The following is a 25,096-nucleotide window of genomic DNA, read 5'->3' as shown; positions in this document are numbered from 1 at the left end:
TGCTGCTGATGGCAGGACTATTAAATATTAACTTGATGATGTGATGGTTTGTTTATTTTATTTTCAGTTTTGAACTTGTTCTATTATTTGTTGACTTTGAAACCGACAATGTTCATGAATAACATATTGAAACTGTCAAGAATTTAATGTTGTTAGATTTTTGTAAACAAACAAAATTTGTTTATGTGTCTGTCTAATGTAGTCACACCTTTTGAAACAAAAAAGATTTTTCCACAAATATTTCATGGTAATATTTGAGATGGTGTAAAAATTTTAAGGGTGGCCGAAAACTTTTTTCCACCACAGTATAATTTACTGACTGACAACATTGAGGTCAAACGAAGTGCCATCGTGAAAGGCACTCAAAGGCACTACTGCTGCTACTGCTACTAATACTATATGCTATAGCTTTACTTTAGCTTTATTGCCGTTGATATCTAAATTCCTTACAATAAGAATGTCAAAGCATTGCTGCTGGCCTGCTCCTCATCTCTGGATCTCTTCCTGAAGTACTCCTCCTTCTGTGGGTCGGTGAACCCTCTGATCTCCGTCACCATGTCCACACAGTCAGGAGGGATCTGATTGGCTGCTGCAGGTCGTGTGGTTATCCAGAGGCGAACAGAGGGAAACAGCTTCCCCCTGATCAGGTTTGTCAGCAGCACATCCACTGAGGTGGACTCTGTAACATCAGTCAGGATCTCATTGTTGTGGAAGTCCAGAGGAAGGCGACACTCATCCGGACCGTCACAGATCAACACAACCTGGAAGTCTTCAAAGCTGCAGATTCCTGCTGCTTTGGTTTCACGGAAGAAGTGATGAATAAATTCCACTAAGCTCAATGTTCTCTCTTTCAGCACATTCAGCTCTCTGAAAGTCAATGGAAACATGAACTGGATGTCCTGGTTGGTTTTGTCTTCAGCCCAGTCCACAGTTAATTTCTGTGTTAACACTGTTTTCCCGATGCCAGCCACTCCCTTTGCCATCACTGTTCTGATTGGTCCATCTCTTCCAGGTGAGCCTTTAAGAAAGTCTTCTGCTCTGTCTGCTTTCCTGGATGCTTCTTCAGTCTGTCTGACCTCATGTTCATCATTGACCTCTTCAGTCCGTCCCTCTGTGATGTACAGCTCTGTGTAGATCTCATTCAGGAGGGTCGGCTGTCCTGCTTCTGCGATGCCCTCAAACACTCTCTGGAACTTCTTCTTCAGGCCACATTTAAGTTTACGTTGGCAAACTGTAGCAACAAGTTCTGAATGAAAACACAACAAATGAGATCAATGAATAAATGAAGGTAAACATTGCAAGAGTTCATCCTCCTAAAGACTGATTCTGTGAATATATTTGGAGACCGCTCGCTTCTCCTGGTCTGCCACACACCTACCGTCAAGCATGGTGGTGGTCGTATTATGCTGTGAGGCTGTTTTGGTACCAGTGGAACCAGTGCTTTACACAAAGTAAGTGGAATCACGGAGGAGGAAGACGACCATTGCTTCTTTAAAGTGACTCAGTCATGAGATTGTTGTAAATGCACTGATTCTTTTTAGCATTTCTGTTATTATAATGTAGTATATCTTGCCATTTTTCAAATAAGAAAATAGAAGTAGAGGTAGTAGTAGTAGTAGTAGTAGCAACAGTAGTAGCAGCAGCAGCAGCAGCAGCAGCAGCAGCAGTAGTAGTAGTACCAGTATTAGTAGCAGCAGTAATAGTATTAGCAGCAGCAGCAGTAGTATCAGCAGTTGTACCAGTAGTAGTAGCAGCAGTAATAGTATCAGCAGTAGTAGTAACGGTAGTAGTAGTTACAACAGTAGCAGTAGTTGTAGTAGTAGTAATAGAAGTAGTAGTAGCAGCAGTAGTAGTAGTAGTAGTAGTAGTAATAGTAGTAGTAATAGAAGTAGTAGTAGTAGCAGTGGTGGTAGTAGTAGCAGTGGTGGTAGTAGTAATAGAAGTAGTAGCAGCAGCAGCAGCAGTAGTAGTAGTAGTAGTAATAGAAGTAGTAGTAGCAGCAGTTGTAGTAGTAGTAGTAGTAGTAATAGTAGTAGTAATAAAAGTAGTAGTAGTAGCAGTGGTGGTAGTAGTAGCAGTGGTGGTAGTAGTAATAGAAGTAGTAGTAGCAGCAGCAGCAGTAGTAGTAGTAGTAGTAATAGAAGTAGTAGTAGCAGCAGTTGTAGTAGTAACAGAAGTAGTAGCAGTAGTAGCCTACTAGTAGACCAGTTTAATGAAGCACAATGGATAATATTCCATTTAGTGAGTAACATCTGTGATGCTGTAAACAGTATTCTGATCCCATCAGCGCTCAGTAGTAGTAGTAGTAGTAGTAGTAGAAGTAGTACCAGCAGCAGCAGAAGTAGTACCAGTAGCAGTTGTTGCAGTAGTGTTGCAATAACAGCAATAGTAGAAGCAGTTGTTGCAATAACAGTAGTAGTAGAAGCAGTTGTTGCAGTAGTGTTGCAATAACAGTCATAGTAGAAGTAGTTGTTACAGTAGTACTAGTGTGGTTGTTGTAGTGGATGCAATAATGTCTCATAGTTCATGGGCCCGGATCCAAAATTTCAGGTATCAGTACCAACCGAGTTGACCAATTCTTTTTGGTATTTTTAACTTGCTATATGTCTCTACTTTGCATTTTGATATGATTGCCCTTGCAGACTCACAGCTTAATATATATTATCACTCGTTTAATGGACATGTCCCACTATGAAAGGCTGGGGTCTGAGACAAAAGTCCTGACAACATGACAGGACGGAATTAATGTACTTATATTAACCCAATTTACATTTTAGTACCACTTAGGTTTGGTCACCTGAGATGGTACCAATATCTGATCGGGCCCATGGACTATCAGTGTTTGAGTAACCCCAGGGTGTGCGTAGCGTAGCGCCTTTATTGTGAAATATGTCCAGAGCGGAAGCTGGCAGTGATCATCCGCAGCTTAGTCTCAGTGAGTGAGAGCCAGGTGTGAACATGTTACCTTTATCAATTAAAGACGACGAGTACAAACCGGCCAAGTTTAACCTGCTGGTGAAGCTCTCAGGATGGTTCAGGTAAACTCCTCGCTTCTCCCTGCTGCTGACGGCTAGCCGGCTAACTGCTAACTGTGGTCCAGCTGACTGGAACGATAAGCTGCTAGCCCGATGCTAACCGGCTACTCTGAACAAATCTGCTCCCTGTGAGCTCTGTCCGCATTCATCAAAGTTTTATCCGACTGTCAGGCTTTAACGCGTCTTTCTGACTGATTGGTGGCCGTGGGGAGTTAATTAGCGGGGTTTTCCACGGACTTCTTGATGCTGTTATGGTCTGTACTCCAGATTTTCTGACTGTTCTCTGTTTTTCAGGTCCATTCTCGCCGATAAAACCTCCAGGAATCTGTTTTTCTTCCTCTGTCTCAATCTGTCGTTCGCTTTTGTGGAGTTGATGTACGGTATCTGGAGTAACAGGTACGCTAACACAGCGCTAGCATCAGTGTGTGTGTGTGTGTGTGTGTGTGTGTGTGTTTTCAGGATATGCCACGTATGTGTTAGCAATAGAGGAGCTCAGTGTGTTTGTGAGTCCGTCATCCTTAAACAGAAAGCGGAAGCTCCTGTTAGCCGGGAGCTACAAACTGCACATGACTTGAGATTTACTCACAGGAACTAGCTTCTCTTTCATCATGTTTTCATCATATGTCTAAAAAAATATGACACGCACAAAAAAATAAATGCCGTGAAAAAAATAACAGTGTAGAAAGACAAGGGGGAAGGTCAGAAATGTGACTCATTACCTTTTTTAAGTCATTGGAAACATGTCTACAATTGTTGTTTTATTGAACAAAGTACTGGCAGAACACAAAAAGTAATGTAAAGTAATAATCTATTCCTAAGGAATTTGATGGAAATTCCAATCAGCTAAGCTGTCAATCAGCTTTTTCAAACTCGAATTAGTCCAAAATTTCTGGAACTAATGTTTTCTTGTGAGGTACATTCAGAGCCTATAATGCCAGAGCTGCTGTTTTTGTTATCTTTAACTTGATGCCGTAATTTATTTACAATTGTTTTAAAAAAATAATTATTTGTATTTGCTTTCCAGCTCATGCTAAATTAAATGATGATTAATTTGTTTATTACACATAGAACAGATATATAATAATCACAGATATATAATAATTAAGTCCGACTTCGACCGGTCCTATGAGAAACCAGTGCTTGCAAAAAGGTTCCGAGGTACATATTGAATATGCACAAACCATCATTGGAGCAATGGATACGCTCTCTTGGCTACAGTCTGAATGAAATTGGTATGTTGCCAAGTTGCGATGATCGGCGTAAAGGGGTTAGTTTGATTCTTCAGCCCCATCTTCAAACACATTTGCACCAATCAGCGTGAACATTAAAACCACTAACAGGCAGATAATTGTTGTTGTGGCTGGTCAGTGTAGGTGGGCATGTAGTTGTTAGTATATCAATCACTTCTTTCCCACAACGACATGCAGCTAGACTTTAACCTACAACATATAAATCAATCTTAGCCTTTCCTTTGTCAGCATGAAACAGAAACATCTAAGTATATTTTATAAATTTGTTTTTAGCCCATTTTGGATATTGTTTTTGAAATGCATATATTTTATATAGATTGGGTGACGCTGTAAATGTTGTCATATCAGACATTGGTTTTTGCGACATACTTGTCTTCGTACTTTGAACTACACTATCAGTCAAAAGTTCAGACACACCTTCTCATTTAATGATTTTTCTTTATTTTCATGACTATTTACATTGTAGATTTTCACTGAAGGCATCAAAACTATGAATGAACACCTATGGAATTAAGTAGTAAACAAAAAAGTGTGAATAAGTCAAAACATGTTTTATGTTTAAGATTTATCCTCATAGCCACCCTTTGCTTTGATTACTGCTTTTCACACTCTTGGCATTCTCTGGATGAGCTTCACGAGGTAGTCACCTGAAATGGTTTTCCAACAGTCTTGAAGGAGTTCCCAGAGATGCTGAGCACTTATTGGCCCTTTTGCCTTCATTCTGTGGTCCATCTCATCCCAGACCATCTCCATTGGATTTAGGTCAGGTCATGTGACGCAGCACTCCATTTCTCCTTCTTGGTCAAATAGCCCTTACACAGCCTGGAGGTGTGTTTGGGGTCATTGTCCTGTTGAAAAGTAAATGATGGTCCAACTAAACCAAAATGGGATGGCATGTCGCTGCAGGATGCTGTGGTAGCCCCGGTCTCCTCTGAGCAGTTGATGTAGAGATGTCTGCTACTACAACTCTGTGTGGCATTTATGACTCAGGTGAACTTATCTTCAGCAGCAGAGGTGACTCTTGGTCTTCCTTTCCTGGGAAGGTCCTCATGTGAGCCAGTTTCGTCGTAGAGCTTGATGGTTTTTGTGACTGCACTTGGGGTGCATTCAGATTTTTTTTTTTTGCTATTTTCTGGACTGACTGACATTTAGTTCTCAAAGTAATGATGGACTGTTGTTTCTCATTACTTCACTGATTGGCTCTTATCATAATATGGATTCTAACAGTTGTCAAATAGGGCTGTCACCAGGACTGTCTTCTGCACAACACAACTGATGGTCCCAACCTCAGTAAAAAAAGCAAGGAATTCCAAAAATTAACCTTGACAAGGCACACCTGTGAAGTGAAAACCATTTCAGGGATTCAAGGATATTTATCGTCATTGCATTTCTGCAATGAAACTTTCATGACACTTCCAAAAAAACAAAAACAGCATAGTATAGCAAACAACGAACAGCTGTATAAAACAAGTATTAAATATATTTATGCAATTAAATAGAAACAAGTATTTTAAAAAAGTGTAAAAGTGTGATAGTGCAATGAGGTGCAACGTCTGATTCAAGTAAAGTGTTTGGTAAGAAATGGTTATTGCACATTAAAATGATTGTCCATCAGTGAGTCTATTTGAGAGCAGGAGGGCAGGGTGGTGGGTGGTGGGGTAAGAGTTCAGGTGATTATCTCATGAAGCTCATGGAGAGAATGACAAGAGTGTGCAAAGCAGTAACGAAAGCAAGGAATCTAAAATATCAAACATTTTTTGATTTGTTTCATACTTTTTTGTTTTTACCACATAATGCCATATGTGTTCATTTGTAGTTTTGATGCCGTCAGTGAGAATCTACAATGTAAATAGTTATGAAAATAAAGTGACCTATCACTTTTCTATGAAGCCTATGTGGTTGGAATTAGGACCCTCCAAATGTGGAAGAGACAGTGGAGTTTGGGGAATGGCACTTGAAACCTGTTTGGAGGACATAACTGACTTGTACAACATCGTTGCTTTGATAGCTAATGGCCAAGCTGCATTGTGCACATTCTTTCTAACACTTAAACTGCATCTAAGGTGCAACTAAAAATCAATATCAACATGAAAACTGCAGATCACAATCCCCCAAGAGTCTGTTTGTCAAAATGCATGAAGAAGAAGCCAGAATTATGAGAAATTTGATTAAAACAAGCTACAAAACAGAAAAAAATAAAGGCTTTGCCAATTCCACCAATACATAACAAAATGACCACCAGCACACAGATCAAGAGGTTTGAGTTTAACTAATCACATGATAATGACATGTTGGTATAGATGTATTGACTGAAGCTTTTTGAATGGGAGTCTGCTGGAGACAGATCTTTAGGAACTGCCACCTAATCCTATCAGTGTGTTTGAAGAGGCATGTTATCTTTTTAGAAAGATTTCCAGAATAACACTATTCATCAAATCAACCAGTTAATGAAATAATGGATTAGATTTATATAGTGCTTTTCTAGGCACTCAAAGCGCTTCACAATGGATCCATTATTCATTCACTCACACATTCTCACTCTGGTGGTGGTAAGCTACATTTGTAGCCACAGCTGCCCTGGGGCAGACTGACGGAAGCATGGCTGCCAATCCGCGCCTACGGCCCCTCCAACCACCACCAACATTCATACGCATTCATACACCAGTGTGAGAGCAGCACTGGAGGCAATGCGGGTAAAGTGCCATATTGTACATTTGCAGATGGCCCTTAAACTATGTAGTGCTATACCATTCAAAAGTATGGACACTCCTTCTCATTCAATGGTTTTTATTTAATGATTTTGTACATTACAGATTAATACTGAAGACATCAAAACTATGAAAGAATACATATGGAATTATGCTGTAAACATAAGCGTTAATCTACAATTTAGTAAATAATACAAATAAATAAAAGCATTGAATGAGAAGGTGTGTCCAAACGTCTGCCTGGCACTGTATGTTTTGATTAATTGAACAATCAACCTAAACTAAGCTTAAAATAGTGATATTTAATGAAAATGATCCCTCCAATATTATCTAGACTTTGAGCTGAGTGCAGACAGAAGCCTCTCATTTGTCCTGGTATTCCTCCTTTTCTGTTTCACTCCCACATAACTCTTCATCACATGGCTTGTTTTTACTCTCACATGATGCTGCAGTGCCATCAGCAGAGTTACTTACGGTCCAATCATCATAGGAGCCCATGCCTTTGACTGAAGACCGTTTGCCTGTCATATATTCTCAACCCATATTAACAGACATTAAATGATTAATCCCTGATTGTCCCCTAAAAGATGTCCTGTTGTTCTAAAGGTGTTTCCAGAATCCTCACTCTTCCACCAGCTGGATGAAACATATTTTTTTGGATTCACAATATGAAGAATTTTAACAGATACAGATAGCCGATAATTTCATATTTTTATATTTAATATAATCTTAAAATAATTAGCAGTTTGTGCACCCAGGACAATTAAAACATCTAAGGTACAGTAAGAAAAATAATATTTTAGTAGTTCTGGCCTAACTGTAAGAGTAAACAATGGTACAGGCTCTTCTAACATTAATTTATTTTTTGTGAAAATATCACAAGCAGTTGAAATAAATAACAAACAGTGCGTTTTCTCAAACAAAAACTAAATCAAAATAAAATCTCCTGTAATTTTTCACACAGGCTATTACACTTTTCAGAACTAAAACCTCATGTCTGTGGTCAGTTACTGTAAATGAACTCAGTGTATCAATTGCACCAACATCAAATCACAACTAAAACAAAAAGTGCATCTCCCAAGAAAAAGACTTAACAGAACTATGACTGGTTTATCTGCAAATAACTACATTTATCTTCTAGCATTTTATACATCACAACGACATACAACCTTTATTGCATGAGGATGAGGTAGGTGTAGTTTATAAGTCGAATATGAAGTGAATTATCTGTGTCTTCTCAGGTCAGGCAGGTATGCATGCTTGGCGTGCGGCAGATGACATCAGGAGCACGACGTGACCCGTTTACAGGCACAACACGCCAACAAACAATTTTGCAAAACCTACTACATTATCGGTTCAATTTATTGGATTAAATCAATTTATCAGATTGATAAAAAATGACGTAATTTCACCTCATATCTGCCGATAATTTACCGGGCCGATAATTAGTGTGCATCCCTGTATATTTTGTCTGTTGCAGCCAAAAAACATTTCCTGTTCCTGTGAGAGTCCAAATATGCCTGCATGAATCCGGTTCCTTGACTTGTCTCTTCATGTGTGATGTGTGTCCTGTGTTCAGTTTAGGTCTGATCTCAGACTCCTTCCACATGTTCTTTGACTGCACTGCCCTGCTGGCAGGTCTGGCAGCCTCCGTCATCTCCAGGTGGAGATCCAACGACAGCTTCTCCTACGGGTAAGATGATTCACTGTCACTGGGCTCTGTTAATCATGTCTGACTCCCAGTCAGTGTGTTTGACTATTCTGTGTCTTCTCTGTCTCAGCTATGTGAGAGCAGAGGTTCTGGCAGGCTTTGTCAATGGACTCTTCCTCATCTTCACTGCTTTCTTCATCTTCTCTGAAGGAGTTGAGGTAGCACACAGACAGTTTCCTTTTCACCTAAGTTTAACTAATGTTGAAGTGCAGAGTAAGGCTGCGGTGGGGTTAGTCTTTTATGTAATCTGCAAATAGAATTGTATTCCCTGGCTTTAACATGCAAGGCCAATGTTACACTGTCTTCATTTCCAGTATGTGAAGGACCACAGTTGTGTAATAAATTTTGTGATCTCACAAAGTTTCCCAAGAGTCTGCATGGACCACTCCATGTGCAGCCCAACTTTTGCACACTATTGCTATTATGGTGTAGTCGCCATGAGGACAAGGACAATATGGTGCATGTGTGGAAAACACAGCTGCCAACCTACTGCGCATGCATGGAACAAAGTCTACCAGCAGATTAGAAATTACCACAATAAAAACAACTACCTGTCCCAGGTCTCTGCAGCTGTTGGTGCGTATGTCTGCAAGGGAATGTAGTCAAGACCTCCTCCCTGGTACCATACACACCTCATGGATGTTGTTAAAGGGGCTAAGCCAAAGCTTTAAGCCACTGAGAGCGCCCAACCGGGAATCATAAAAACGTAATTGACGCGCTTAATAACCGTACTAATAAATGAATGTCCAACTCGTTTTAACTTGCCTTCCACACACTGTCTTTATTGGCTTTCCAAAAAACTCCAAAGTGCACAAGCTCCCATTCATAAGTTGTCTTTCAGGGTTCGGCATTCCGTGTACAGCATTCCAAATACAGCATTCCGCGGTCAAAAACTGATTTGTCCCTTCCGGCTGGAAACTCTACCTAGCCACAAAGGTTCCTACCTTTTATAGGCAAAATTGACAATCAATTGCGAGTACTGACACCACTATAATTACAATAATTCCAAATCTGCTCCTACAGATGTATTAAAGAGAACTTGGTATAAGAGATGGTGCCTGTTCACTTAAATGGAAATCCCTACTTGGCCTATGAGCCAAGGTTCTCAGTTTGCTTCTGTATTGTATGACCCAGTACACATGTGCATTAGGGTTTTAGAATGAACACCTACATGCATTAAAAAATCTGAATAGAAAGCATAAAATTGGCCTTGTTTGTCAGTGGTTTGTCCACGTTTTACACATGATGGGCAAAAATTACTTTTTGAACTATAGAGGATTTTTTGTAGCCAAAACACTAATGGCCACTGGAACAAACTAGCAGTAGAAGTGGTGTTTCAGCTCTTTTATTACATCTATTAAATATTGTCCTATGTTTTATCATATGTTTTACTGTTATGTTTTCTTTGGTACTTTTTGCAATGTGCTTTTATTGTGACTTATTGTTTTATGTATCACTGTTATGTCTTTTTTTGTCTCAGGGACTGCGGATGTAAATTAGCATTGTGCTATAATCTGGCATATCTACGCCCATTTCTGAACAAATGGGCATTCGTTAATGTGCACTGTCCCTACCAAATAAAGAAATAAATACATAAAATTAAGTAACCTTAACAACTTAATCAAGTCAAAGTAGAAACACTTCCTTCAGAGTAAACCCTGGGTACAAAGTGTTTTTGATCCATTGCTGAGCACTTTTAAAACTTTGTCCACAAGAAAAGATACCTGCTAGCATTGGTTGATTGTTCCAGAAGGAGAAAATACGCAGACTAAACCTGACTGTCTGTCTGCCAGAGAGCGCTGGAGCCTCCTGATGTCCACCATGAGCGGCTGCTTCCAGTCTCTGTGGCCGGTCTGCTGGTGAACCTGGTCGGGATCTTTGTGTTCCAGCATGGAGGACATGGACACTCACACGGAGAGGGAGGTAATACCTGCAGAACATCCACAACCACTCAACATCTGGAGCATCCCTGCACCTTTCTGAAACCGCAGTGGTGCATAACAGTACCATATTTGACCATCTGTAGAACCTTACTCTAGCTATGTGGAACTTCAGTGAATCACTGCAGATCAATAGAACTTCACTGCGTCTTTATCAAACCTACAGTTGTGTAGAAGCACTTCACACCTTTAGAGTCTCATTGCAGTTCGACTAAAATATGCTACAGAGCCATATGCTCAGATCAACAGAACAGCTGTCACCTAAGGGTACTGAAAAAGTTTTCAGCTTTGTTGTTGCAAGTTGTTCTTGCATTGTGTTCCTCTGTAGTCTCATTTAACCTAATGGACTTAAGCCACAAGTGTACAAGCTTCACTACCCCTGCACGGAAGAAGGTCACTTATTGAGCCCCCAGATGCTTCTCAGCTCTGAAAATGGCAAACTTTAAGAAACAGAAGTCAGCCATTGTCAGGGCAGGTGATTTAGCTTCATAAAGCAACAGTTTTAAAGCTGTGTTTGGCTGCTTCTACCACCTGTGCTGTGTGGACAGACGCATTGTCCTTCAGCAACAATAGTTAGCAGGAAGCCTTCCTTCTTTCTTAGTTGTGCTAGAAACACTTCTTTCAAAAATGATAGTGAGTGTTTCATATTCACCAATTCAGTTTCATTCATCACTTAGTGGACAACCCACTCCTGAACCACAGCAGCCGAGCCTCACAGGTTTTCTCAAACCTCAACACAGCTCTAAAGAACCACACTGGAACTCAATATTACATTACTGCAGATCACTTGGCTATCACTGCAAATCAATAGACCCTCAGTACAGAATTGTAGAACCTCGCTGCACCAGTAGAAAATTTTACAGATTCACTGCAACCCCGTAGAGCTTTACCAGTCAGTAGAACCTCCTCAGAACCTTCTAGCAGCTCTGCAGAGCCTCTGTTCTCTAACCTCCCTCTCTGTCCTCAGGTCATGGCCACAGTCACTCTCTGTTTAACGGGAGCCTGAATCACGGCCACAGTCACGGAGGACATGACCACCACAACAAACATGCTGACCGGCACAGTCATGGAGGGCATGGACACAGTCATGACAGTCATGGACACGGACACAGTCATGGTGGACACGGACACAGCCATGAGGAACCACACTGTCATGGTAAGAGTGTGACAAAAAGTATAACTATATGTGGACACTATAAACAATTCAGACCAACAATCTGACATCTGCTATAAATCAGATCTCAGAATTTATCAATCCTCTGAACTCCAAGCAGTTTCTGTGTGTTTTCTTGCTCCTGTCACGTTTTCATTCACTGTGGACTAATTTTTCACCACAATATAAAGGTTTAGGGGGGCGATTACCTTTTCACACAGGGCCAGGTAGCTTTGAATAGACTTTTTTCCCTTGTTAGATAAAATCATCTTTTAACAACAGAAATTTGTGTTTACTGTGGTTAGCTTTGTCTGATATTTAATTAGTTTGATGGTCTTTAACATTAAAGTGGGGAAAATATAAAAAAAATAATAATTCGAGAATTGGGCAGATACTTTTCACAGCACTGTATATGATAGCAGGTTTGAGTTTCCAGTAACTCCTACAACTCCTAAATTTCTGTAATGAAATTATTAAAACAGCTGTATGTTTGTCACAAAAACACCTATGCATGTTTGTTCTTTCATCAATTAATTATAGGACTTCTGGAAATGCAAGAGAATCTGCAGAGTCGAAAATGTACATACAGAAATTGTAGTGGATGTCCTTCGGCCATTTTCATCTCAATTAGGCACTTTGGTAGCTACAAGATACTGGCTGTATCTTTGATGATTCTGTCATAGGAAATTGAGTTTTAGGACTCATTGGAATCTGAAGACTACCATGATATACATAGTCTGGATCCATGGATTTGTCCAAGATTTCTGTATCATTGCGAGATAGCAACACAAGTGAACACTACCTCATCTACCTGCTGACGGTCACATGATTGTGATCCTACTAAAAATCCACCGCTGCGGACTTATCACGACTTATCCGTCAGAAATGATACAAGAAACAATTGATGAGATTGTAGGGGTGTTTCTGAGTCCCATCAATTCCCGCCGCTCGCTACATATTTAGATCACATGATTCAGTATCCGTGCCTGACATACACATGCATAACACATGCCTGTGCTCGGCGTGAGGTCATTTTGTTTGTGGGTCGTCGTTTGCAATCCCTCAGTATTCGGGTATGATGTCTGTTTGCATTTCGGCCTAGTTGTGTGTCCTCAGATGGCTGACAAGTCCAATCCGCGAACAGCACACCTTCTGGAAGTGGGGACAAATGTGCTGACTAGCAGCATCAGATGAGCAAAGTCACACAAAACAGAGCTCTGTAGTCTTCACTAGGTGTGTCTTAGTCCGATGGCAAGGGAACCTCGACGACCGGAGGCACACCTAGTTGCAGTGAACAGCCGTTGATCCTGTTGGATTCGTTCGCCTTTCCAGTTTCCCGACGGGTGTCCACATCCCGCTGCGTTTAAGTCAGGGTCGCCTCCTTTAGCCTTTATGTCAAGACATTGTCCACAAGGCAGTGGATTGTGTTTGGTAGATGGATATAAGACCCCAATTTGGGTGGATGTACAGACGTGGACAAAATTGTTGGTACCCCTCAGTTAAAGAAGGAAAAACCCACAATTCTCACTGAAATCACTTGAAACTCACAAAAGTAACAATAAATAAAAATTTATTGAAAATTAAATAATCAAAATCAGCCATCACTTTTGAATTGTTGATTAACATAATTATTTAAAAAAACAAACTAATGAAATAGGGCTGGACAAAAATGATGGTACCCATAACTTAATATTTTGTTGCACAACCTTTTGAGGCAATCACTGCAATTAAACGATTTCTGTATTTGTCAATGAGCGTTCTGCAGCTGTCAACAGGTATTTTGGCCCACTCCTCATGAGCAAACAGCTCCAGTTGTCTCAGGTTTGATGGGTGTCTTCTCCAAATGGCATGTTTCAGCTCCTTCCACATATGTTCAATGGGATTCAGATCTGGGCTCATAGAAGGCCACTTTAGAATAGTCCAACGCTTTTCTCTCAGCCATTCTTGGGTGTTTTTGGCTGTGTGTTTTGGATCGTTGTCCTGTTGGAAGACCCATGACCTGCGACTGAGACCAAGCTTTCTGACACTAGGCAGCACATTTCTCTCCAGAATGCCTTGATAGTCTTCAGATTTCATCGTACCTTGCACACTTTCAAGACACCCTGTGCCAGATGCAGCAAAGCAGCCCCAAAACATTACTGAGCCTCCTCCATGTTTCACCGTAGGGACAGTGTTCTTTTCTTCGTATGCTTGGTTTTTGAGTCTATGAACATAGAGTTGATGTGCCTTACCAAAAAGCTTCAGTTTGGTCTCATCTGTCCAAAGGACATTCTCCCAGAAGCTTTGTGGCTTGTCAACATGCATTTTTGCAAATTCCAGTCTGGCTTTTTTATGAGTTTTTTTCAGCAGTGGTGTCCTCCTTGGTCGTCTCCCATGAAGTCCACTTTGGCTCAAACAATGACGAATGGTGCGATCTGACACTGATGTACCTTGGCCATGGAGTTCACCTTTAATTTCTTTGGAGGTTGCTCTGGGCTCTTTGGATACAATTCCAACGATCCGTCTCTTCAATTTGTCATCAATTTTCCTCTTGCGGCCACGTCCAGGGAGGTTGGCTACTGTCCCGTGGGTCTTGAACTTCTGAATAATATGAGCCACTGTTGTCACAGGAACTTCAAGCTGTTTAGAGATGGTCTTATAGCCTTTACCTTTAAGATGTTTGTCTATAATTTTTTTTTCGGATGTCCTGGGACAATTCTCTCCTTCGCTTTCTGTTGTCCATGTTCAGTGTGGTACACACCTTTTCACCAAACAGCAGGGTGACTACTTGTCTCCCTTTAAATAGGCAGACTGACTGATTATGAGTTTGGAAACACCTGTGATGTCAATTAAATGACACACCTGAGTTAATCATGTCACTCTGGTCAAATAGTTTTCAATCTTTTATAGAGGTACCATCATTTTTGTCCAGGCCTGTTTCATTAGTTTGTTTTTTTAAATAATTATGTTAATCAACAATTCAAAAGTAATGGCTGTTTTTGATTATTTAATTTTCAATAAATTTTTATTTATTGTTACTTTTGTGAGTTTCAAGTGATTTCAGTGAGAATTGTGGGTTTTTCCTTCTTTAACTGAGGGGTACCAACAATTTTGTCCACGTGTGTATCCTTATAGACAGGTCTTTTATTTATCCTATCAGGGTGTCTACCCACCCCCCTCGCTGTCCTACAGTTGTGCTCATAAGTTTACATACCCTGGCCAAATTTGTGAAATATTGTCCTTTATTTTTTAGCAAATATGTTTGTTAATGGAAACATTTTCTTTCATTTAGGGCTGGTGTTCAGACAAAGCTATTTATTGTCATGCAATTGTATTTGCTCTGATCATTCATGTTTTCATTAAAGAATGGAGTACAAATTCTGCCAGGGTATGTAAACTTATGAGCACAAATAAGGGAAGTGGAGTTACCAGTTTAGTCGCTTGTGACTCGACCATGGAACAGGTAGTACTGGTTTACATGTGACCTGACCTGACCCTTGTTTGTGGGTGCATCTATATTAAATGACCACATTCTGTGTTGCTGTGATTTCTGACACAATTTTTTTTCAAGATTTCAGTCGTCGGAAATGATTTTTCAGGTGGAACACTGATGAGTAGTTCAAAGACTACCAGAAAGCTGAAATTTCACCAATTCTTTGTTTTTACAGTTTGTGGCCTATTATAAATGACATCATTTCTGAGTTGTTTTTGTTTTGTTTTTTTTGTCTGTGCGTTTGAAACCAAGAATCCTTCCATGCAGGAAAAACCTTGGCTTCAGGCAACATAGTGATGAAACAAAGATCCAAGCTACAAACATGCTTTCAAGGAGTAGTTTGCTCAGGGGACAGGACATTCATTATTGTTCTCCAAGCTGAATTTTCTCTGTTGTGTTTTTCCTTCAGATGAGCTGCTGCATACACCAGGAAAAGGTGCCAGTAAACAGATTCTGCAGGGTAAGAAGCACACTCACAGTAAACCACATCCCACATATACACTTTGTTTTTTGTTTTTTTACCATCATGTTGATTGTATTTTTCCATTTTTTAGTTTCCTATTAATAGATCAGTTTCATTTCAAAAATAAAATATAACAAATATAAATGATCAAACAGTAAAACAACAAAACCACAATGTTAACAAAACATACTTCATATTTATGTGTGTACATTAAAACATATGTAGCAGTGTACATAACAATAAAGGAGCAAATATGAAAGTGTTTGGAATGACAAGAAACTGAATGATTTCAGCTTAAAATGTGAAACTGGTCTTCAGTCTTCTTTCTTCTTCAGACTGCCAGGTAAAAAGTCAACTCTATTTATATTGTAAATCAGATAATTTATTAGTTAGCTAATCAAGAGAAAAATAATCAACTTCTCTGGTTCTTAATTGATCAGTTTATTAGATATTTAATTTCCATCATTCGTCGAGCAAAAAAAAAAAGTATAGTCCTTCCTATTCTCTGCTACAAATGGCAGGGGGCACTGCTTCTCTTTCTATCAGATGTCTCAGTTTAATGAATCTCTGCGTCTCAGAGAAAACAAGATAGTTGAAGATGTCAAATTGAATTCTTCAAGTTGCGATATGGCATGCTTTAGTAAATGAACAGACAATGCAAACAGTTCTTTGGAGCTCTGCTGTACATCAACATCTAAAATAGAAAAGTCTTAGAGAGGTTAGCTGTTTTCTTTTTTTAAAAGTTATTTTTTTGGCCTTTTGTTGACTTTATTAGATTAGTAGAGAGGCAGACAAGGAAGTAGGGAGAAGAATGGGGGGTGAGGACGTGCAGCAAAGGGCCGTGAGCTGGAATGGAACCCAAGAAGCAGCATCCTGTTCACCTGGACGTCCCGCTTATCTGTTTTCTTAAAAACTCTTGAACTTGGTTTTGTCCAGTGCTCCAGATACTGAAATCTGACCTCCAAACTAAATCAAATCAAATGGAGTCTACCAAGCTTCCAGCTCTGTGGTCTCTGCTCTGCGCTACACTGTACTGAACCACTGGGAGGCGTCCACACAACACCAGAACTCACCAGAGTCAGGCTGCAGATATAAGCCTGCCGTTGGCTGGTCATCCAGTTGGCATTCTCTCCCTGTTCAAATATATAATTATAGTTACTTTATAGTGTATTGTTACTGTTTTCTTTGACCCTATTTCGGCCCTAACTATTGGCTGATTATCTCAACTGACATTCTCCCCCAATGATGCTATCTGTTTGTTACTGTTTTCTTTGTGGTGGGATCTAGGCAGCAAAGTACCACACTGAGAATGAGAAGAGATGAAAGTTTTTCCTGAGGATTTGGACCGTGCAGTGAGGCTTCAGTAGTAGTGGTGGACGACCCATTTTCACAGTGCTACTCTTCCATGCAAATATTCCACCACAGCAGTTTTGCCTGTCACTGTTTTGAGGGAACACCTATGGTGCTACTCTGCTTCGAATGGACTGACTAATGGAGACTATCCATTCACTGAAGACCATTTATCCCTACATGTGGTGTGTTTTAACAAACCCTGCAGTTCTGGAAGTCAGCCTCCAGTGTGGACTGAGCTGTCCTATTATCGGATAAACGGGCACAAGCAGTGGTACTGTGAGTTGGGTGAACTGTTTTACGGAAGAATTTCTCCACATTTCAGCATCAATATTTCTCCAAAAACATCGCAGAGACACTTCATGCGCCAAAATCACAGCACACCTTTGTCATACTTTACCCAACAATTTCAAATCTATTATGGAACAAAATGAAACATTCATAATGATAAAACTTTACTGCAATGAAAACAGACACCAACAGCGTGAACATTAAAGATACTCACCAATAACCAATGTAACCGAGTCTTTTTCTGCATAGATTAAAAGGACCTGAAGTTTGTTTCTTGTAGCTGTTTAAAACTATTGGCTCAGAGTTCATTATTGCAGCAGCGTCAGGATCATATGAGTGTCTAGGTTTCTCTGATGATCTTCAAGAGGACCTCAACCTCTGGCTTCAGCACTGGAGTTGGCAAACATTTCAGTAGTAATCTGTAAAGTAACTGAACTTGTCGGACAAATGTAGTGAAGAACAAATACAATATTTATCTCTTTACTGCAAAGGAATAGAAGTATTAAGTAGCACAAAACCAAAATACACAAGTCAAGTACAAGTACCTCAAAACTTAGTTACATTCCATCACTCTGAATACAGTTTGTGTCATCTATTGGATCCAGTTTTCATCCATTATTTTTTAATAATTTAAATATTTAAATTATTTATATTTTAAAAAATAAGAACTATTATTAGATGAATTTAATAGAATGTCTTTAAATTCATGCAAATTGTTCAACTTTTCCCCTATTGTTTTTTTCTTGTGCATTTTTCTCAAATTGTTCTGCTCTGATTTCTTGAACTAAAGTAATTAAAACACTTAGAACTGTTCTAACTGGTGTTAAAAAGTGCTGTACCAATAAAGTTTCATAGAAGTGTGCTATGTGTTTGTTCAGGCGTCCTTCTGCACATCATCGCCGACACTCTGGGCAGTATCGGCGTGATCATCTCCGCCCTGCTGATGCAGAAATACGAGCTGATGATCGCTGATCCCATCTGCTCTATGCTGATTGCCCTCCTGATTGGAGTCAGGTGATACTACTTTATCACTTACTGTAATGCTACTTTGTCTGTCCACCACACTAGAGTGAGGTCATTTCCAGTTTGCATTCTATTATTCTGATAGAAAACTGACCTCACTGCTGCTTTCATCTGCAGTTTTAAACCCTCCATCGGTGTTTAGACTTGATCAGTAGCTAATGGATGATACTGCAGTAGAACCTCTTCAATGGCTTTTTGAACCTCAGGATCCCTAGAACCAGTACCGCCTAGTACCAGTATCACCCATTCAGTGACCAGGACCTTGAAACCTCATATATGGGAATAAAAATGTGACAAGACATCTCAAACATTTTCAATGGCCATTAAAACCCCTTCAAGTTTCCCTACAACCTCTTTCATAACCCTCTGAACATATGACCTATTCAATGGGCACCACAAAACTTACTCCTGAAACGTTAAAAAATCCTGCATCCCCTTAAATGACCTATACGACTTCATCAATGGCCAAAGATAACTTTTCACCATCTCCATTGTTTCGCTAACAGTGTAAGCGCTTCACTAACTAAAACTTAACCCAAACATAAGTAAGCACACTGATTATTTCTCAGGTTTCAGTTCTACAGAAGTATGACCTGAAACCAGTGTGTGACTGGAAGGAAGAACATCCATCTAAGACCCGATAGACACTTTGGAAAATGGTTTCCACTAATGTAAAGAATGCGCAATTAGTAGTTAATGTGCTCCAACATGCCAGACCACTGGTATGGACCTGGAAAAAGTTCTGGAGTCCAGTCTAAGCGCACTGATCCTCTGGATGTAAATGCGGTGGTCAGATTTCCCAGAAGTCCCAGTGATGAATGGAGTTGATGTCTGCTGATGTGGTCTGATAGGCTGGAAGTGCACACAGCTGTAGATTTAAATAGTCAGCAGAGTGGAGCTGTGGTCAGCTGAGAGGCCTCCACTCTACCACAGGTATCAGGTTACTGCTGCTGGAAAGTTAGTCACCATGAACTCCTGCTAAAAGTCTACACATTCCTCACATCAATCTGAGCTGGAGTGCACAACTCAGAGCATTTACAGAAGGAGCTCTATATATTTGTCATCTGATCTGAACTTAGTCAAACTCAGGTTTAAAATTTCTGACCTGTCAGATCCAGCTGGTTCTTCACAAGCATCTGAACTGCACTTCATCGTACAATTGTAGAAGAACCGTTCAAGTATTATACAGTTCTGAAGCAACGGCAGCTTGATTGTTACTGTGCACTAGACCAGTGGTTCCCAACCTTTTTCCTCAGGGCCCCCCCTACTTACATCCAAGTAAGCCGGAGCCCCCCCTGGAATCGCATGTGGAAAAAATGTTTTCAGAAATTAACTTGAACTTTAATATCTGCATGAGAAATTTTAACACGGAAAATGTACCACTTTTAGTAAAAGTAAACTTTTTTCCTTAAAACTCCAAATGAATCTCTGAAGACAAAAGTACAACAAAAGAAAATAAAAACAATAACTGGATAAATAAATTCGTTATCAATAACCAGTTCTCTTTTCATTCAGAAACAGAATTATGCTATTTAAACACATCCACGTTTACTTGAAAATAAGAACATTAATAATAATATAATCTGTTTAAAACTTGTTTGCACCAGAGTAGAACTTTTGATAAGTGGCTCAAAAGGCAATGAGACACACTCATAAAAATGTATTCTTTGTAAGAAATGTGTGTGTGTGTTTTTTTTGTTTGTTTTTTTAAAAACGGTGCCCTTTTTTGACGTTGTCATCTTGTTCATAATCTAATGACCTCCTTGGGTTTGCATATCTCTGACGAGAGGAGGAATGTCAGGTGTTACGTTTGTGACTGCAAGCCTGAAATCCTGGTGGACATCGAGCCTGTTACGGGCTTTTGTTTTTATTGTAACAAGGGCACTGAAGGCCGTCTCAGACAGGTATGTGGTGCCAACCCGGTCTCACGGGGATTCGTGAAACTGTCACGTAAGTTTTAGTTTCGGTTTCGTGCGCACCAACACGATTTCGTCATGTTTTTCGTGCCGCTCACCACGAAATGTTTTTCGCTCTGGTAATCACATCTGAAAGTGGTTTATACCGGCGGATTCATGACGATCTAAGCTGTCCATCGGCGTATACTGCTTGTGTGATCGCGTTTGCGGCCGCCGGCCGCCGGACATTCTTGAAATTCCTATGCAAATTGGTAAGTGTACCACCGGCTTATGGTTAGGTTATGGTTAGGGTTATGGTTAGGGTTATGTTTAGGGACGATGTCATGCAAAATATAGCGTTGGATTCGCCACGGTTTTACATTAAAAATATAATATACACATTCTTTTGAAATACGTTCTGAGTGGCACAAAAAGTCCGCCGTTTAAAATACATTGGTGCGCATTTCGTGGTGAGCGGCACGAAAAACATGACGAAATCGTGTTGGTGCGCACGAAACCGAAACTAAAACTTACGTGACAGTTTCACGAATCCTCGTGAGATCGGGCTCGTGGTGCTGAACGGAAGAATAACCCTCCGTATTGCATGCATGGCCAGCTTGGGTGCAACAGCGTGTCCTTTCACTATCCAAAACTTTTTGTATCCGTTCTCCTGAAAATATTTCCTTGATACCGTATCATCTTGGAGGTCGGCAAGCTCATCTTCACAACCGATGTATTCCACGTCCTGAAGGCTGGAGGTGTAGGGATCGACCACCCACGCTTCCTTTGATAAGTACTCATCAACATCAGCAAAGCGGTACTTAATTTCTTCCTGCAGCAGGTTCATGTGCCGCGTAAACTCCGCGCGTAAAGACGCACGCACAGTGCCCCCGGACTGTTTCATCAGCAGCGGAAACTGTTGCAAGTCTCCTTTTGACATTTTTCCTGATCTGTACTCCAGTTTACGCACAAAAGCACCCAGTGCGTCTTTACAATGCACAACGTTTGATTCCGGTCCCTGCATCCGCTTGTTTGTCTCGTTGTACAGAGTAAATGTGTCCCCCAGATATGCTGTTTTGATCCAAAACGCATCAGTAAGTTGCTCGCGCAGCTGTGGGTTGTGATCTTGCACAAACTCCTTTATTTTTTCTTGCAGCTCTATAAAACACACAAGCACTTTTCCACAGGACAGCCAGCACACCTCTGTGTGCAGTAATAGCGTCTGGTGCGCTTCATCCTCGCACAGCTGGGCAAAAAGTCTCTTGTTTGTGGGGCGAGCCTTTATAAAGTTTACAACTTTAATTACAGTTGTTAATGTGTTATTTAGGTCCTCGGAAAGTTTTTTGCTGGCTAATGCTTGACGATGCAGCATGCAGTGAAAAATGACGCACCGCGGCGCATTTTCCTTCAGCCGGCTATGATGCCATAGTGTTCTCATCATTATTTTTATGTCTATAAGCAAATCTAATTTTGACACCCTCAAAGAAGTCAAAGCCTTGCGCCCCGCCCTGAGCTCTCTGGCGCCCCCCCTGGGGGGGCGCGGACCCCAGGTTGGGAATCTAGGATCTAGAGTATGCATAATGGGTAGAATTTACCAGATTGTGTAGAAATACTCTAATAGTTGGGTTAGGAGGGAGCCACATCTGACCTTTGCCCTCTGTCCATCAGCGTGGTGCCATTACTGAAGGAGTCCATCGGGATCCTGATGCAGAGAACTCCACCTTCACTTGACCAGGCCCTACCAGAGTGCTACCAGAGGGTGAGTGCTGACCACCCCACCCATCAGCCCCACCCATTCACAAAGCTTACCCACTCAATACACTAGTAATACATGTGGTATTAAGTGAAGACATGTTGTTGTGTAGTACTACTAGTAGTAGCCAGAGCTATTGTATTAGTATAAAAACTAGAGGTGGGACGCAATTTTTTTTAAACCTAATTAATTAGAACTTTGTAATTATTTAATTGTGATTGATTGCTTTTTTCAGCAAATGGAAATATTTGACACAAAAGGTATAGTTTTTCAGTTCATATAAATTTTGGTTGATGACTGAATGGATGAATAGATATACATGTGAACTTAAAGAACAAAAATGTTTGCTTCATTTCTACTTTTCTGCAATTATATTCGACATTTTAAGACTTTTTGTAAACTCAAGCACAGTGTCTTAAATAGTGGTCCATTATGGGATGGCTACACCATTTGCTGGTACCAGGACTGTAGTAGCTAATGTTAGCTCTGGTGCTAGCAGCAACATGTTTTACATTGAGGTGGTAAGAAAATTTTTTTTGCACAATTTGCACACAACAACACTTTTATCCAAGTTGCTATCAGGAAGATTTTAAAAGAAGACTTTCCACCCAACAAGCTCAATGCGGTCTCGTCTTCCTTCACTGTTCACCAAACTTTCTTGTGCTCTGACATCACTCAATGCATCCTATGGATCTTCTTCGCAGCTGCTAAACAGAGTCTAGGTTCATTACCGCCACCTACTGGGCTGGAATGTGTTACCAGTGTTTCGGAAATTAGGGAAATGAGAAAGGTACGATTAAATGTTATTTTTTAACACGTTATTTTTTTCTGTATTTAATTAGTCGAAATTAAGGCGTTGAAGTCCCAACCTTAACAAAAAACATATTGGAGTAACTGAGCACATATTTTATGGGTAGTCATATTGTAGTACCATAATTTCTGGACTATTGAGTGCACCCGAAAATAAACCTCACCCACTAAATTTAAAAAGAATAAAGGGTTACTTTAGTTTGATACAAGCTGCACCTGTCTATAAGCCGCAGATGTCCACGTTGTAACGTGAGATATTTACACAGAAATATTTGTTTACCTTTTAATTAAATGCTTCTTTCCAAACAGTGCCTGTAACACGGCAGTAAAACCGTCAGTTCTTCACGCTGCCAACTCCAGCGTCTCACCATCGATTCATTGATGCCAAGCTCACGTGCAGCAGCTCTATTTCATTCTTTGACAGGCAGATCGATTGCCTTTAATTTAAAAGCTGCATCATATGCATTTCTCTGGTGTTTTCCGTGATGAGGGTGTGCGGATGAAGTGCAAAATGACTGATCTGAAGAATTTAGTATGAGTGCGTTTGATTTAATTCCAACAGTGTCATTGGTTCACCGTGACCTGTTCAGTAATTTTATTGGTCTGATGTGACGAGGCTAAATGCATTAGCGGCATGAAGCTCGCCCATAAAAATCTATATAAGCCGTGGGGTTCAAATTGTGAGAAAAGAGTAGCGACTTATAGTCCGGAAAGTGTGGTAGTAGTAGTAACTAAGGATATTTTGTTAGCATTAGTAATTGATGAAACTGAAAAAACATTGTAGCAGTACTCATAAACCGGGTTTCTGCAGAGCATTAAAAAGCATTAATAGTCATTAAATAGATTTTGTGAAAATTAAATGGCAATAAAAATCACTAAATTTGATTTTCAGTGGCATTAAAAATTCTTTGTGAAGTTTTCAAGAAAAATATTTGGTAAGAATAATAAAATAATATGAAATTATAAACTGCGATTTGTCAGATATGCGCATCTGTGGAAACATGCTGAAGCACTGCGATAATTGTTCTGGCCGGTCCGGTACCGGCAGGCTGGACCTGGTGGAGGAGAGCTGGGAAATGCAAATTCCAGCAAAAATGGCTAAAAAAACCTGGAATTCAGAGAATGACTACAGCCCGTGGGTGGTCAGGGGTATTTCTGGATTCAGAATAGTGAAATGTAGGGACAGTTTTCATACAAAAATCATCTTTTACAAAAATAAACCTGTATAATTTGCTTTCACGGTCATGGCATTAAAATTTTTTACAGTATAGCATTAAAATGTCATTAAAAAGCATTAAATCTGACTGGCTGATTTCCATAGAAACCCAGATAAACTGCCCCTCACAAAACCTGCCCCAAAATCCATCTTATTTCTGGTGTGTTTTGCTTTCAGGTGCAGCAGCTGCAGGGAGTGTACAACCTGCAGGAGCCTCACTTCTGGACTCTGTGTACTGACGTCTACATTGGAACATTAAAGCTGCTGGTCGCCCCCGATGCTGACACCCGCTGGATTCTGAGCCAGACACACAACATCTTCACACAGGTACGGATGGGTGACAAACGAAGAGAAAAAAGTGAACTCTTTACCACTACAGTTGAGGGGAGCTGCTGCTTCTGTTATGCTAAATGAAGCATTTAAGTGCCTGTTATAGTAAGAATATAGTTTCAATCGTATTTACTGCTCATGTCATCTCTCCACAGGCAGGAGTTCGACAGTTGTACGTTCAGATCGATACGGCCGCCATGTAGAAGCTCCTCCTCCTTCATACCTGGGACCAATCACACTCTGTCTGCAGCTGCAGGTGACTTCTTACCCCCCCCACCTCCAGTCACTACAGGACAGACTGAGACAGGGGGAGAGGGGCACACTGAGAACTGATGAACTCAAACAGCCCTGCCCCCCTTTTCTTTTCTTTTTTTCCCCTCCTTTTTGTAAAATACATATCTGTCCATGTGGGTGGGCAGCGTGCCTCCCCCTGCACTTTGTAGACTGGCGAAAAGTATTCTGGGTAAGTGCCTTCATCATCAGAGACAATCTGAGCCCCTCCTGCCACCACTGGTGGAACCTGCTGATTGGTCCACAGTGAGTGTGACGTCTCTGTGCTTTTATTGTGCCAAACCATGTGACTGGTCGGTGGGATTCAGTATTTTTTAGCAGTAATAAATAATTCTGTTTCTCTGAGCTGAGCTATTATTGATCTCCATCTTTACTGATGACATATGTTTTATTGTAATGTTTGTG

At 40.4% G+C, this 25,096-nt stretch overlaps 1 protein-coding gene across 2 annotated transcripts; it reads left to right on the top strand.

Annotated features, from left to right (window-relative positions):
* Window positions 1-2,879: 2,879 nt before the first annotated feature.
* Window positions 2,880-25,036, top strand: slc30a7 (solute carrier family 30 member 7). 2 transcript variants are annotated; one of them, XM_022215627.2, is made up of 11 exons: window positions 2,880-3,038; window positions 3,330-3,431; window positions 8,573-8,686; window positions 8,775-8,862; window positions 10,498-10,627; window positions 11,612-11,800; window positions 15,679-15,729; window positions 18,252-18,387; window positions 21,960-22,050; window positions 24,248-24,397; window positions 24,556-25,036. In XM_022215627.2, the coding sequence occupies exons 1-11, from the start codon at window positions 2,959-2,961 to the stop codon at window positions 24,601-24,603; spliced, it is 1,179 nt and encodes a 392-aa protein (XP_022071319.2). In that variant the 5' UTR covers window positions 2,880-2,958; the 3' UTR covers window positions 24,604-25,036. The 2 variants fall into 2 exon arrangements, with proteins under 2 accessions (XP_022071319.2, XP_022071320.2); XM_022215628.2 differs by having other exon boundaries at window positions 3,022-3,038; window positions 8,578-8,686.
* Window positions 25,037-25,096: the final 60 nt, after the last annotated feature.

The sequence above is a fragment of the Acanthochromis polyacanthus genome, chromosome 15 (genome assembly GCF_021347895.1).
Source record: "Acanthochromis polyacanthus isolate Apoly-LR-REF ecotype Palm Island chromosome 15, KAUST_Apoly_ChrSc, whole genome shotgun sequence".
Taxonomy (NCBI): domain Eukaryota; kingdom Metazoa; phylum Chordata; class Actinopteri; family Pomacentridae; genus Acanthochromis; species Acanthochromis polyacanthus.
The sequence above is the reverse complement of the archived record's forward strand: the minus strand, read 5'-3'. Positions and strand labels throughout refer to the sequence as shown.

Bases quoted from the DNA above. Each gene is read 5' to 3' on its own strand.
- slc30a7 (XM_022215627.2), top strand. From the start codon at position 2,959: ATGTTACCTTTATCAATTAAAGACGACGAGTACAAACCGGCCAAGTTT. The intron at 8,863-10,497 runs GTAGCACACAGA...TCTGTCTGCCAG, and splicing joins TCTTCTCTGAAGGAGTTGAG to AGAGCGCTGGAGCCTCCTGA. The intron at 22,051-24,247 runs GTGAGTGCTGAC...TTTTGCTTTCAG, and splicing joins TACCAGAGTGCTACCAGAGG to GTGCAGCAGCTGCAGGGAGT.